This window comes from Nicotiana attenuata, unplaced genomic scaffold, assembly GCF_001879085.1.
Source record: "Nicotiana attenuata strain UT unplaced genomic scaffold, NIATTr2, whole genome shotgun sequence".
Classification (NCBI taxonomy): Eukaryota; Viridiplantae; Streptophyta; class Magnoliopsida; order Solanales; family Solanaceae; genus Nicotiana; species Nicotiana attenuata.
Genome location: NW_017670319.1, coordinates 661058 through 674544, shown reverse-complemented (window position 1 = coordinate 674544; position 13487 = coordinate 661058). Strand labels below are relative to the sequence as shown.

At 37.1% G+C, this 13487-nt stretch overlaps 1 protein-coding gene across 2 annotated transcripts; it reads right to left on the bottom strand.

Annotated features, from left to right (window-relative positions):
• Nucleotides 1-5051: 5051 nt before the first annotated feature.
• Nucleotides 5052-12597, bottom strand: LOC109237797 (probable inactive purple acid phosphatase 28). Of its 2 annotated transcripts, none has more exons than XM_019404174.1 (5): nt 12305-12596; nt 12084-12231; nt 9116-9543; nt 8356-8829; nt 5052-5416 (listed from the first exon to the last, which is right to left on the bottom strand). In XM_019404174.1, the coding sequence occupies exons 1-4, from the start codon at nt 12488-12490 to the stop codon at nt 8365-8367; spliced, it is 1227 nt and encodes a 408-aa protein (XP_019259719.1). In that variant the 5' UTR covers nt 12491-12596; the 3' UTR covers nt 5052-5416; nt 8356-8364. The 2 variants fall into 2 exon arrangements, with proteins under 2 accessions (XP_019259719.1, XP_019259720.1); XM_019404175.1 differs by lacking the exon at nt 5052-5416 and adding an exon at nt 5515-6208 and having other exon boundaries at nt 12305-12597.
• Between the last annotated feature and the right edge of the window lie 890 nt (nt 12598-13487).

Sequence of the window (13487 nt, the reverse complement as noted above, 5' to 3'; positions counted from 1 at the left end):
GTGACTCAGACACTGTGACTTTATCCCTCCGAACCCAGCCCGGGTTATAGTATGGAGTACAACCGGCGTGGTATCTATCTGGTTCGATGGTATCTTTCCCCATGACGATCTTGTAGTGCCACATATGCTGAGCTTGGCACTTGTAAGGACTATCGTCAACCAGGAAGTTAGCCCGGAAGTGACTCATCTTGTCGACCCTGGGTACAACCTGCTTCCTACCAGCTTGCCTCATAACTCGGAGAGGGACGTAAGGGTACGTTCCTCTCAGACCGATCAATATCAGAAAAGGTGCGTCTCGGGATCGGGTGATGAATTCTTCAGTCGAAAACCATTCGAACATCCATTGTACTTGCTCCTCGGTCAAATTATCAAATAGTCAAACCATCCTTTGGCGTCCTCTGGCTGAGCAAACATATCAGGGATATAATTCATTCGCTTTGGGTGATGGAAAGCGATATGATCGTCCCAATCCCTTCGTTGAATGCCTTGTCAGTATTCACCCTTTTGTAGATGCTCCACGAGCCACAGATGAAGTAACAAATTGCAACCCTCGAAGTGACTAGCTCCCCGTTGACATTTCTCTAGGGCTCGGTATATTTCTGCAACGATCATGGGCACAATGCTGAATGGTTGCCCTCCAATTCCTTCCATTAAGGTTTTAGTAACCATGGCTAGTCGGGTGTGGATTCTTGCTTTCTTCATTGGAAACACAATCAACCCCAGAAAACAGAACATGAATACAAAGTCCCTTCGATGGATATGTCCCAATGAGGTAATGGCAAACTCATCAGGATAGGTACGGTGGGATTTGCTGTGACCGTACCTCTCGTACAAATAATCAAAGGGGATATAGGATTCTTTGAGGCATGTCAGTTCTGGATTCTTCTTCAGACCCATCATTTTGAGGAAACCCCTGCCCTTGCGGTTCTCAGGCATCAATAAACTTGGAGTCTCCCATACCAAGCCGGCTAATCCTCCTATTTCTTCTAGCAAGGGTGTCATCTCAATTTCTCCGAAGCGGAAAACGGACCTTTCACAATCCCAAAAGAGAGTAGCAGCTTCTATGATCTTGTTGCTGGGTTGGATTTCCAGGAGGGAGGGTAGATTCCCTAGATATTTTCTGACAAGAGTCTGGTCACTGGAACGAAGATCTCTCTACCAGCTTAGCAGTCTCGGATGGATGTTGGTAACCATGCCGAATCTGGGGATTTCGTGCCTCATTATCTGCAAGAAAATAAGGTTAGGCCCTTTCCCCCACCGGACTCAACTATTTAACATCAATAATTGTCATAAAAGGATTTGGTTCTCCAAATAAATGCATAGAACGTGATAATGTCCGTTTGAGTTTCAGGGAAACCCAATGGACTTTGGACAAGGCTATCTTAAAGAGTCATTATGCGGACAACATAACTGACTCGGCTAGGTTTGACCACGATGCATGCACAGTTAAACAGAGTGAGGTTTCTATGGGGTTTTAGACTGGTACCCTTGAGCGGACAACTCAAGGGGGAAAGGCACGGAACCGTCAACTACACCGTTGATCGACTGGTTTTACTGCAAATATGCCGTTTCCGGATTTAGGGGGTGATAATATCGGAAGAGCGTAACCACTTATTATAAGCGTTGCTATAGGATTTTGTTTGGCACGAGTGGAATATGATGTTGAGCATGATTATGCAACAGTTAAAGGCATGTAGTCATGTATTTTCATGTTTAAGAAAGCAGTAAATACAACAGTTTTCATAATTTAAAGCAGTAGTAAAGGAAAGCAGTAAAGAAAAGAAAAAGGGAGACAAGCCAGTTTTGCAATCGAAAAGAAAATTGAATGCTTAAAAGAAATAAACAAATAATTGTGCGTGAAGAATCATAAATTCACAATAAAGGTTTGAAATGGTAAAAGCCTAAAAGTCCCCAGTGGAGTCGCCATGTTGTCGCGCCCCCTTTCTCTCGCGAAATCGGGTTTATGACATTTGGGAGGACAACTCATTCCTTTTGGGAATTGGGTTTGATTTAAAGAGTCACCACCTAATGATTGGGGTGCATTAGGACACCAAGGAGATGTGATTTGAGTAACCAGAGATTGGGTAAGGGCTTGAAATTATTCTAAGGGGAAGGTGTTAGACACCCCTCAGAATTCACTAGTGCGGTTCCCGACCAGACTATTATTGTGAATTTGGGTACAATTAGCATATAAACAAATAGGGCTCAAATAAGAGGGGATTTCATCACATAAAGGTTTGAAAGTAAACAAGATTTGAAAGAATAATTAAAAAAACTGATTTTTAAAAATAAAGAGTTAAAATGCTGAAAAGAAAGAAATAAAGGGAGAGGGGTCCTAGGTTTATTAACAATATGGATCACCCCACACAATGCCCGGTAATCACTCCTCAATGAGGGGCTACACGTGACATTATCGCGTGGTCATCATATCCATATATACCCTTCCCACCCCGTTGAGGTATTAAAGCGGGGAATGGTCTCGTTTACCTATTGCATGCTACTACCCGTCCCAATCCTATCAGTCCCGGAGGCATGAGGACTAGTAATCCTAAAGGGAAGGGATGTTAGGCTTATTTGTGGTTTCAAAGGCAAAAATTCTAAGGCGACATACAAAACATATATAGCAAGTTGGGGGAAAGCACATAACAAGCAGAGGCTCAGATATACCTCCTTGAACAAAGAAACACGTAATTAGCATGACATACACATACTAGTTAAGGTCTGATTAAGTACTAAACATGCAAGAGCTTAAAGGTTGAGGCGGACTGATTTATTACACAATTCAGATAAGAAGCCCGAATCAGGCCTGCCAGCTGGTTGTATTTATTAACAGAACTGATTTAATTTATAACTTTACCCTAAGGCTTGCCTAAGTGTTGGACAATGATCCTATAGGCATGGTATCTATTGAATTAAGAAAGCAACGAAATAACAGGGTTTAAAATAAACTGGACACATACTGATTAAAAGAGGAGTCAGATTTTTGAAAGAAAGGCCAGTTTTTAACGAAGATTATAAGTTCTACAGCTAACAGTACCGTTGTTACTGATTTTAGTTCCATATGTGAATGAAGCGATTCAGATCGATTAGGAATTCCTATAGACATGCTTTCTATGCGTAGTTGATTTTGAACATGGTATAGAATGCAGAAGACTCGTTTTAAACTTATGAATATGATATCTAAGTGCAGAAATTGTTTAAGACCTATGAACATGATATCTAAGTGCAGAAATTGTTTAAGACCTATGAACATGATATCTAAGTGCAGTTGATTGTTTAAGACCTATGAACATGATATCTAAGTGAATGATGGGCATACAGAACTTAGAAGGACCTATAGGCATGATTTCTATGTGCATATGCATAATTCAAAATTCCTATAGACATGGTATCTACCCTTTGCATACGTAGTTACCCGTCCCTTTTTACTAACCATCCCCAAGAGTTTATTACAAATTATTACAGCCCGGAATAAGGTAAAAATACATCAGAAAAAATATAAATAAAAGTACAATCAAGGAGAGCATGATTCAGACTTCATGTCTGAAATATGAGGTAAATCAACTCCAAGAGATCATGATCCAAAACCTTTCTCCCATTTGAGTGTGTCAAAATTCCCTAAGAGCCTCAAAAGGGACTTCGGGCAATGCTCATACCCACATTTATTATCAGATTGGGGATGAGTGTAGTGTGGAAAGGCTAGCCCTCAAGTATCCAAGTTCAGAGGGAACTCAAAGGGTCCCAAGGCAAGGCTCACAAGAGGGGGGTAGAACTTAAAGGCTAAGAAGGTGTGCAAGTGCAGATCAGAATACTAAAAGGGAGAAGGAGAGGGAACCAGCTGCAAATAAGTACACACAAGGGGTTCAGGGGAATAGGGAGATTGTAAAGAGCCTATTGCTTAGGCAAGGGCAGACTCTAGGCATGCCTACCAATGGAGAGTGCTAGCACACCTATAAGCCTGCCAGACACATGTTATTAGAGGCTAGGATCCCAGGGGATCAAATTTGATTCATGGACAATAACTTGCAGTATTGCCATGCCTCAAACCATAGCTTAAACACATAGGGGGGATAGGGGTTTTGGATTCATAGTAGAACAGGCAGAAAGAAATCAGTGTGCTAGAATAAGTGTTGAACTATACATAAGCAGTAAACAGGGATACAAAAGCAGTAAACAAACACATTGTTGTGGTGCTGAAACTTAAATCAGGACATACCAGTTTCAAAGTAACAAATAGAGAGAAAGCAAGCAACAGGTCTTGTACCTTGTTGTCTTGTTCTTCTTCACCCACATGAACAATTTCATTAGTCGTAGACATATTTTGTTACTAAAGATAAAATATGGAAAGTGAACAAATTATTAGATTCCCTGTAACGATACCAATTCGTTTAACCAAAAAATAATTCTAGTGGTCAAAGCAAATATATAAATAAATCGGGTTTCTAATAATCAATTTTACTTCACTTTTCTAAATATAAGAGAACTAGAAATAATAGTAGCTAAATAGCCAATAAGTAAAGGAAAGAAAATCTTATTAATTATCGCAGCTTTCTTCGAAGAATTGAGACTAAGAATTTCAATCAAGCAAGAAAATAAGAGTAAAGCTAATTGCATATATTTGTAAATTCCTTCATCCTTGTACAAAAAATGGAACGGGAAGTTTATATAAAGATACAATATGTAATGACTTTCCACACTTAATTCTTGCCTATTACTAACATTAATTACATTAATTGCCCATTACTCAAATTATTCATAACAATTATGGTAATAATAGACAATCGCATGTAATCAGGGATTATGCTGATTCTTTTCCCATATTCGTAACCACCGATGGATCTTCCCTTTTTGTAGTCTTCATGCATCTCATGCCTATCTTTTCTTTCCCGATTGTCAGATACGATATCTTTGCAAACAACCCCGCGGGTGTTTTAACCACGCCTCGTCATTCCTGTTTATTGCTTTTATCCAAATGCCACCTTTCAACATTCATTACTCAATGTGTCATATTTTTTTTTCCCCACCAATACAGTAAAGTTATAAAACTCATGTAACATAAAAAAACCCATAAATTTAGGCAAATGTTTTAGACATTACTTATGCTAAAAGAGCAACCTGCCATAAACCTCCAGTAAGGTAATTGAAAGAAAGTTTGCTCTGTCAAATCACCGTAAAACGTGGAACAAACTTGATACTAATTCTTTTGTTCACAACTGCACAGTTACAACTCTCTAACCTACTCTTGCAGCAATATTGCAAGGCTTGCACATTACAACTCAAACTATGTTACATAATTGAAATAAACTCCCCTCAAACTGCAAAGGGTTTTACGTGGAAATATCAACCAAATCAAGAGCCAGCTAAAAAATTGCAAAAACGTACATCGACCATATAGGTCCACCATATCGAGTCAATCCTGCAAATGAAAACAATAGTGGGAGGTAAGTGCTTGTAAATCCTCTTCGGGAAAAAAAAGAAAAGGAGAACACCCTTCCAGTCCCCAAAGAAGAAGAAAAGCAATGGAGGAAAAGGGGAATTATTGCGAAATAATCTAATTCAACTGCTTTTTTATTCGAGATATAACCATGAAAAGAAACATTTGAACATAATCATTAATCAGTTTCCATCAAGAATGATGAACATATGGTGCCTTAGACTTTAATTCACATTTATTTCTCATGAAAAGATCTTAATTTGACTGAAGCCATAGTTTAGCAAGCCAAATTACATATGAGACAGAGAAAAGAAATTTTCCGCTGACAATAGATCCAAACTTCTTTAACATCTCGATGTCACTTGTTCATCACAGTGTAGCAGACATTCACGAGTTTTAAATGACTTCGTCAAGGTTCATAGACGGATAAGCTGGCTCAGGCGGCTTTTGAACCAAACTTTGTCAAGCTTCTTTCTTTTCTTTTAATTAATATTAATATTTCAAATGTGGATCAACTCTTGGCTTTTCATAGACAAACTTTTCCTATTCCCAAGAGTAGAGGCAAATATAGGATTTAAAATTAATGGGTTCATAGTATATAAGCTCCATCCGCCTCTACCAAGAGTGATCTCCTCTTGTTCTGTTTTCCAACTTCACCCTCCAATGCTTCTCCTAGATTACTTTGTCCATATTTTTTCATGCTGATTATCAATCATCTTCAATTCTCCCTTGATCAGCTTCTCCCTATCCACTCACCCGCTTTCCGTACCACCCCTATCATAACAAAACAACCACTAATTAACCCCCTCCAAGTGATAAAAATCACCAACCTGACAGCATTAATTTAATAATCAATCACCTATGGTACCAATCTGTACCTGGAGAGTATCCATCAAACGTGAGATCTGATAAAGTGGATCGAAGATAAAGAAGAGCTCTCTCGTGACTTTAACTTGAGGTATTCATAAAAAATTCTGCTAATGAAGATTCAAAGAGGCTGATAACTTATTAGTTAGGTCAGTCAAGACGGAATGTTTGGCAGGATGAAGGAGAATAGTTCTCTAGACCCTTGGGAACTATTCTGATATGCTTAGTTGAAAAGTACTCTTACCAAGTGTATGGGAAGACTTTCTGTACCGAATAATATGTAAAGTTGCATGCTTATACAGTGTTACTTGTTTAAACTGAAGATGTGAATTTATACCAAAACGAAAAATATAAAAAAGAATACTAAAGGCTATGATGTAATCAAGTTGGATTAGAGGTAATTAGTGTTGAAACATTCTAAAAACTAACTCATGGGACTGAATCACTTTTAATTTTTCAAATGCAAAGAATACTTGTCCCTACGGACTTAGGAAGCAAAGTACCTTTATAGGCATAACAACCAGCTGGGATTAGGGTTAGTTGTTATTGGCACACTCGCACTAGCATCCAGTGCGTGATAGGAGTTTTTGGTCGGTGTTTGACATGACTTTTCTCTATTTGGTTTGAGAGTGTAGGGACTGTAGACATAGGCGTGAGATGCAGTGAATTAATGTTTTTACGGAATTCTAGTATCTCCTAAAACAGAAAAACAATTAAGTAGCAGAACTAGAGAATTCTAATTTGTTCAAAAAGACATTATTGAGTAGCAGAATGGAAAGGGTCCAAATGAAGCATAATTACTGAAGAGGATTCATATAGCTAATCCAACTAGTTTTGCGTTGAGGCCCAGAAGTAGTAGTTATTGTTATGCAAAGAAGAATTGTTATGAAATACTGCTTCTGTATCAAATTCTAGCTTGCTTCCCATAAGTTAACAAATAACGAATAAATCTGACAAGATTTAAGAGTAAGAATTATGTTGTCTATATTAACTTGTGCCCTGGTTTTCTCTACTCCTTTAAATGTTTCCAAGTATACATAAATTAATTGTTTTCTGATTAAACGATATGGGCACAGTTAAAAAACAACAATAAGCTGGCTGAACTTTTAATAAGGTAAATCATCCATAACGATGTACAAGTTCCTAATCAACAGGCACTAAAATGCTATAAAGGGACGTCTTAACTACCACGACCGTTGTTAATTAGATCCTTCACCGGTCTTGATGTAATGGTGTCAAACGGGTGTAATACAGGTATTGACTCTGAGATATTTGTCAATTACACTAAAAAGTAGAATAAAAGGCGCACATCCTCGTGTATCACATACTTGCACATCTGACATCCGTGTAGGATCGGGTACACACCCATAAATGACTCTATATAACAAAGATCATAACTGCAACAATTTGTTATTTTTCCTTCTTTGTTCTGGCCCCATGCTTTTAGGTACCCTATTAAAGTGGAACCTCTCTAGACCACAAATTATGAAGTATCTATTTCACCAGGGATTCACAGCACTTCTAGTTTTCTCTCTTTTAGAACAGCTCAAGTGCGACTCACAAAAGTCTTAAAAGCCTAGTGCTACTTTCAGAAAGCTTAAAGCAGTTCAATCTCAAATTCTCAATCATTCATAAGATAAAACATATCATCCATGCATGTTTACAAAAGGTAACTGCAATTCTGGATGGAAATATATCCTACCTACAGCAAGATGAAATGAAAAAAGACAAAATACACAAATCAGATACACTACTCCTGCCGTCTGAATTTATGTAGCACTCTTTCCTTTTAAGTCAGTCGCGAAAAGAATGTCACTTTTTCTTATTTAAAAACAATTTATCTTTAGAATTCCTACTTTACCCTCAATGAATTGATTTACAGCCACACAAATATCTATGGTTTGTTCTAGACCTCAAGTTTCAAAAGTCTTGCTTTCTTTCTTAAACTCCTTGCCGAGTCAAACACCGCCACATCAATCAGGACGGAGGGAGAAGATCTTAGCAAAAAGGCTGAGAAAGCAATTAAGAAAACCAACAGAAAGAACAGTCTATACCTGATACTTTCATCTTAATGATTTTCTGTCCCACAAGACTTGCTCATCAAACTTGGTCAGTACACCATCATCAAGTCGTTTCCATGTTCTGATCTTCTCCACACCCATCCACACGTCTTTTCCCTTTCCAAGTTCTGCCTGTATAACCCTTGCTCTTCTAGGCCATCCAGCTATACCATAACCATGATATCCATAGCCTCCACCATAGCAAAACCATATACCTTGTAGATTCCCACAGAAATCATTAGTATGATCATGACCTATAAAAACAGCCTTAACATCCCCCATTGAGACAAAGGTCTTCAAAACTCCGGAGTTTACTGACGAACATGCCACATATTCCCGGTACGTGCCAACAATATCTTTTATGGGACCCTGACGAATTTCTGGAATCGGGATATGGAAAAACGCTAGTGCAGGATGTATCATTGACAGAGAACTCTCGACTGATTGATCAGCATACTTCCATTGTCCCTGTGATTGTATTGACCTGCAAAATGTTAATAATAAATACTGAATAGGCTAAACCTACGTCGTCAGAGCAGAAACAATTAATGAAAACACAGAACAGAAAGTTCTAAGAAATGGCAAAATTGGGATAGAATGCTGAACAGTGAATCACTAAGTCATGCACATGGAAGGCTAATGCTGGACACAGGTACATGTGTGTGTGTATGTGCGCGTGTGAAAGAGAGAGAGAGTGAGAGAAAGAGAGAAAAAATTCATATATGCTTCCTTCTAATGTCTGCCATTACAATACCTGATATCTTTTAGAAATATCACGAAGCCAACTTAGTTGAGATTCCCTGATCCAGTTATAAGTCCGAACTCCATCGACAACAGCTCTATCTCCACTGTCTAGAAAATATAGGTTAAGAATGCTGCTGTTACTAAAGTATGAGCCAGGTGCACCCCACACTTCAAGATTGTAGTTGCCAAATCCATCAATATTTGTTATTTGTTGCTGTTTTACTGGATCCGAGGTAACTTTGGTTGATGGGAAGGTTTGTGACACAGAATAATCCATCAGGGAGATTAAATACATAAGTTCCTCACGATTCATGGTAGATTCTTGATCATGGTTCCCCAAAACTGCTGCCCATGGAATTCCGGATTCTATAGCAGGAGCAAAAACTTCAAACAAAGATTCTGCAGCATCAGTGGCACTTGCTCCGAATATGTTATCTCCTGTATAACAAAGTGAAGTGAACTTTACAAAGATTACAGATGAACACACAACAAGAAAGCACCTGGAATTTTTCACTAATGTATTTGCAAATTAGAATTCTATAATCTCAGCCACCATAAGATTAGAAATGAGAGTTTCATACATTATTGACTCATTAGAATATTTCAATGTTAAATGAAATAACCTATTCAACAAATCCACTGTGTAATTTAAACCAAAACATCCATGTCCTGCACAAGGATAACCTAAACAAAGCATGAAATATAACAAAGGGATATGACAGAGACCTAGTTATCAAATTAAGGTAATTAATCCCAAAGCCATGGGTACATCCCTACATCATTCAAAGGATTCTTTACAGAAGAAGCACCATGTAGCTAAAACAGATTTTGACAAGCTCTCCATTCAAATAACTGGGTGAGACTAGAGCAAAATAGCAAAGATCATAGACCAATGACCTAATCAAGTTAAACTGGCCCAAATTTGATCCAAAAGATTGGAAGTGCATGTGCACATCAGGATGCAATGAAACTCAGGTGTTAACAAGCAAAATGATAGGAATGTGAACTTCATCACTTGTTTTCTTCTTATGACAGTGAAATTAAAAGAAGTTTTCAATAGGTTGTGGACATCTGTTTTCTTGTTTTTTCAATTATAATTTGTTAGTTGTAAACTGAAAAGTTTTCAATAGCTTTCTTTAACTTACTTTCCATGGTTGTTCCTTAAAAGTTTGTCACTGTATGATTAGGCTTGGAGGATTGATTTCACTAGGCTTGGATTCAATAGCTTGGCTTAGATATTTTTTACAATTCACCTTGATTGCCTTAAAGTACTGTTCCATGTCCTAGAGGTCCTTGAGCCTTGGCATTTCTCGAATCCCGTTAAATGGCTATGGTTCCGGAACTCAAGTCGGGAGTCGCTAGGTGAGGCATTCGGTTGACGAGCCAGGAACCTATTTCCGCTGCAAGCTCCTCAATTTGACCCGGTCTATCACGCTGGGATCTTGATCAATCGATTTAGGAAAGATGAAAACACAAAGGCCCCCTCTTTGTCCAGAACTTGGACTCAATCCACATCCCTTGCTTGAACCTTCGGTTTTGCTTTAACAATAAATTATTAACCTTTATGTCTATGGTATTGTATGGACAGCAAGTAATCATGCACCCCTTCACAGTGTCAATTTTCTCGTTAAACCTACAATTCCCTGCTTGTACTCTTATGTAAATTATACCCTTCTACCATTGCCTCCTCTTACTCTAATAAGTTATACCTTCCTATTTTCACTTTCTCCAAGATTTTTTTTTCTCATTTAGAAACTTCAGCCCCGTCTCGCTGCAACCAAATACTTGCTATCTGCAATATAGTACTCCTTTCTTACCTAATGATAATTAGCATGCACACCCTATTATTCATTTAGTTTCTTAATTAATTTCATATCGTGGCTATGAAAAAGGCAGTACAAGACATGAGGACTCAAAAGCCACATAATTAACCCTGCAACCTGTATACGAAACAACACACAGTCACACATATGAAAGCAAGATTAAATTGTATCAAGTTCTGCAAAGAGGATGAGAGATTGAAACAACACTGAGCTAATATTTTAAGCAAAGAGAGCTTCATAATATATTATGATACAAGATCTAAAGAAGGTTTCTGATGATTTAGCTAAGAACTAGTCACTTTCTTGTCTCTTTATCTGTAATCATGTTTTTAATATCTAATACTAGCTGAAGTAGTCGCTTAGTTAGTTCCCAATGTCAGTCACGAGTTAGTTTTTGAATGTGATTAACAATCTTCCCAAATCTTAATCAATTGTTCCAAGATTGTTAGAACCAAAAGTATTGATTATTAGATCCAACTGGAAGACAATAGGAAGAACTTGCTCTTGGAAAAACAATAATAATCAGATCCGTAACTACAAACCATCGTATCCTGTAATAATGAAACTTTATTGGTCTTCCTGAAAGTATTTTATTTTTGTGAGTGAACTTTATATCTATCAACATTGTACTTAACAAATCACCCCATACCTCTTAAATGTGATGGCTATAGATAAATTCTAATGGTCCTTCACTAAGTCTAAATATTGCTTCAGCAGTTCAGCTCATTGAAGGGAAAGAGTTTCACAATTCAATAGGGGTCCAACAACAATTTTAAGAAATCTTCATAAATAATTTTCATGTTAAGCTGGAGTGGCTTTGAAAGGTTTACACAAGTAAATTCACTAATAAAAGATGATTGAAATTAAATTTTACTTTGGCTGAGTTGGATTTACAATGAAAACCTGCGATAAACAATAACGTGAGAATACAGTAATTTACTTAGGCCGCTAGATTTAGCATATTCTGAATCTCTATCATACCATTTGGGGAAAGGCAGGAAACAGTTACTGAAAATTGATCTTAAATTAGAACTTCTGCTGAGAACTGTCACCCGGAAAAGGAAAGTGTTTTTCTTACTTCAGATTATGTCAAGGCATACTTGATTTAGTTCTGAACTCTGATTATTAACAGAAGGGAAAAGTTAAACTTATTACCAGTAAATACAATCAAGTCTGGCTTTTCAATCTCAATCATTTTCCTCAAGAACTGAGTAGTGTTGAGGTCGGAACAATAATTGAACTCACTCTCCAATACATCTCTACACCGAGTCACCTTCCCATTCCCGTAGTGCATATCCGCCACCTAAAACCATTAAACTCAAACAAAATACAACAAAGTAACTGCAAAAAGAAACAGCTTAAGTTTCTATTATAACCTGCAGAATTTTGAAGGTTCCATCAGAGTTGAAACGCAGAGGCAGCTGGGTCTGCTTCTTTATCAGCTGGATATTTTGGTCGGTGGTTAGTCTACTTGAGATAATCAGTGTGTCTAGTAGATGTAAAGAAGCAATAATGAAGCTGAAGAACAACAAAGAATGGATCCAACTCGTTGCGGATTCCATAGTTTGTTTAAGGATCCAAATGGAGAAGCAGCAATAAAGATAATAGACTTCATTTTCACTAAGCTACCTACTTCGACTTGTTTATTATTTTCAATTGGAGATTTTTCTTATGTTTTTTTTTTTCCTCGTCTCGTTAAATGTGGTTAACCACTTCACTTCATTTCAATAGACTACTCAGACCTGTACGATTTGTGTTTGGTTTTGGAAACTAAACCAACATTTTCGACAAAACTTTTGTTGGTTATACATTTTCTTGACAACAGTACCGTCATTTTCGAAAATTGGCATTTCAGCCCATGTGTTTCTTAAGTTAATTTCTTAAAAATACATTTTTGTATCAAATAATGTTGGGACTCGTTTGTTTGGATGAATAAGGTATATAAGGGAGTTTTATAACTTTAGCCACAAAAACTAAACTAATTACTATTATCTATCATTAATTTTTCTACCCACCAAACTAATTATCCTTCCTACCCATTGTGAAAGGAGATAGGGGAATCGTGATTGTGGCTATGCCTTCATAAAGTTAATGGAAAGTCATAAGAGGCTATTGTTAAACCGTGAGATTAAATTGTGCCCATAATTTATTCGTGACACATAACATAAGGAGAAGGGAAGCGAGAACGTGAGAAAGCCAACAAGAGGTGAAATCGTAGGTTGCCCATAAAAGTTAAGTATCGAGAAGAGAGAAAAAATTATTATTTTCATCATCTACTTCTAATACAATAAATAAATCTCCATGAAATTCCATCTAACGCCTCTTTTAAGAAAAAAAAAATGTAAAAAGCATGAGAACTTTGTTAATATATTTAAAAAGGATTCAGTTAAAAAATTTAAAAAATGACTCAATTATAACATCATATTGTATATTATAATAATATATTATTATAATAAAATGTATACTATTGAATTATATATTATATACCAAAATAACATATAATATATGAAAATGATATTTATGCTCTTCATTCTACATTATACTATTACATTAAAATAG

Excerpts from the sequence above, each read along its gene's own strand:
- LOC109237797 (XM_019404175.1), bottom strand. The coding sequence starts at position 12,490 with ATGGAATCCGCAACGAGTTGGATCCATTCTTTGTTGTTCTTCAGCTTC. Across the intron at positions 9,544-12,083 it reads AGACTTGATTGTATTTACTG|GAGATAACATATTCGGAGCA; the intron begins GTAATAAGTTTA and ends TTTGTTATACAG. Across the intron at positions 8,830-9,115 it reads ATATTTCTAAAAGATATCAG|GGACAATGGAAGTATGCTGA; the intron begins GTATTGTAATGG and ends ATACAATCACAG.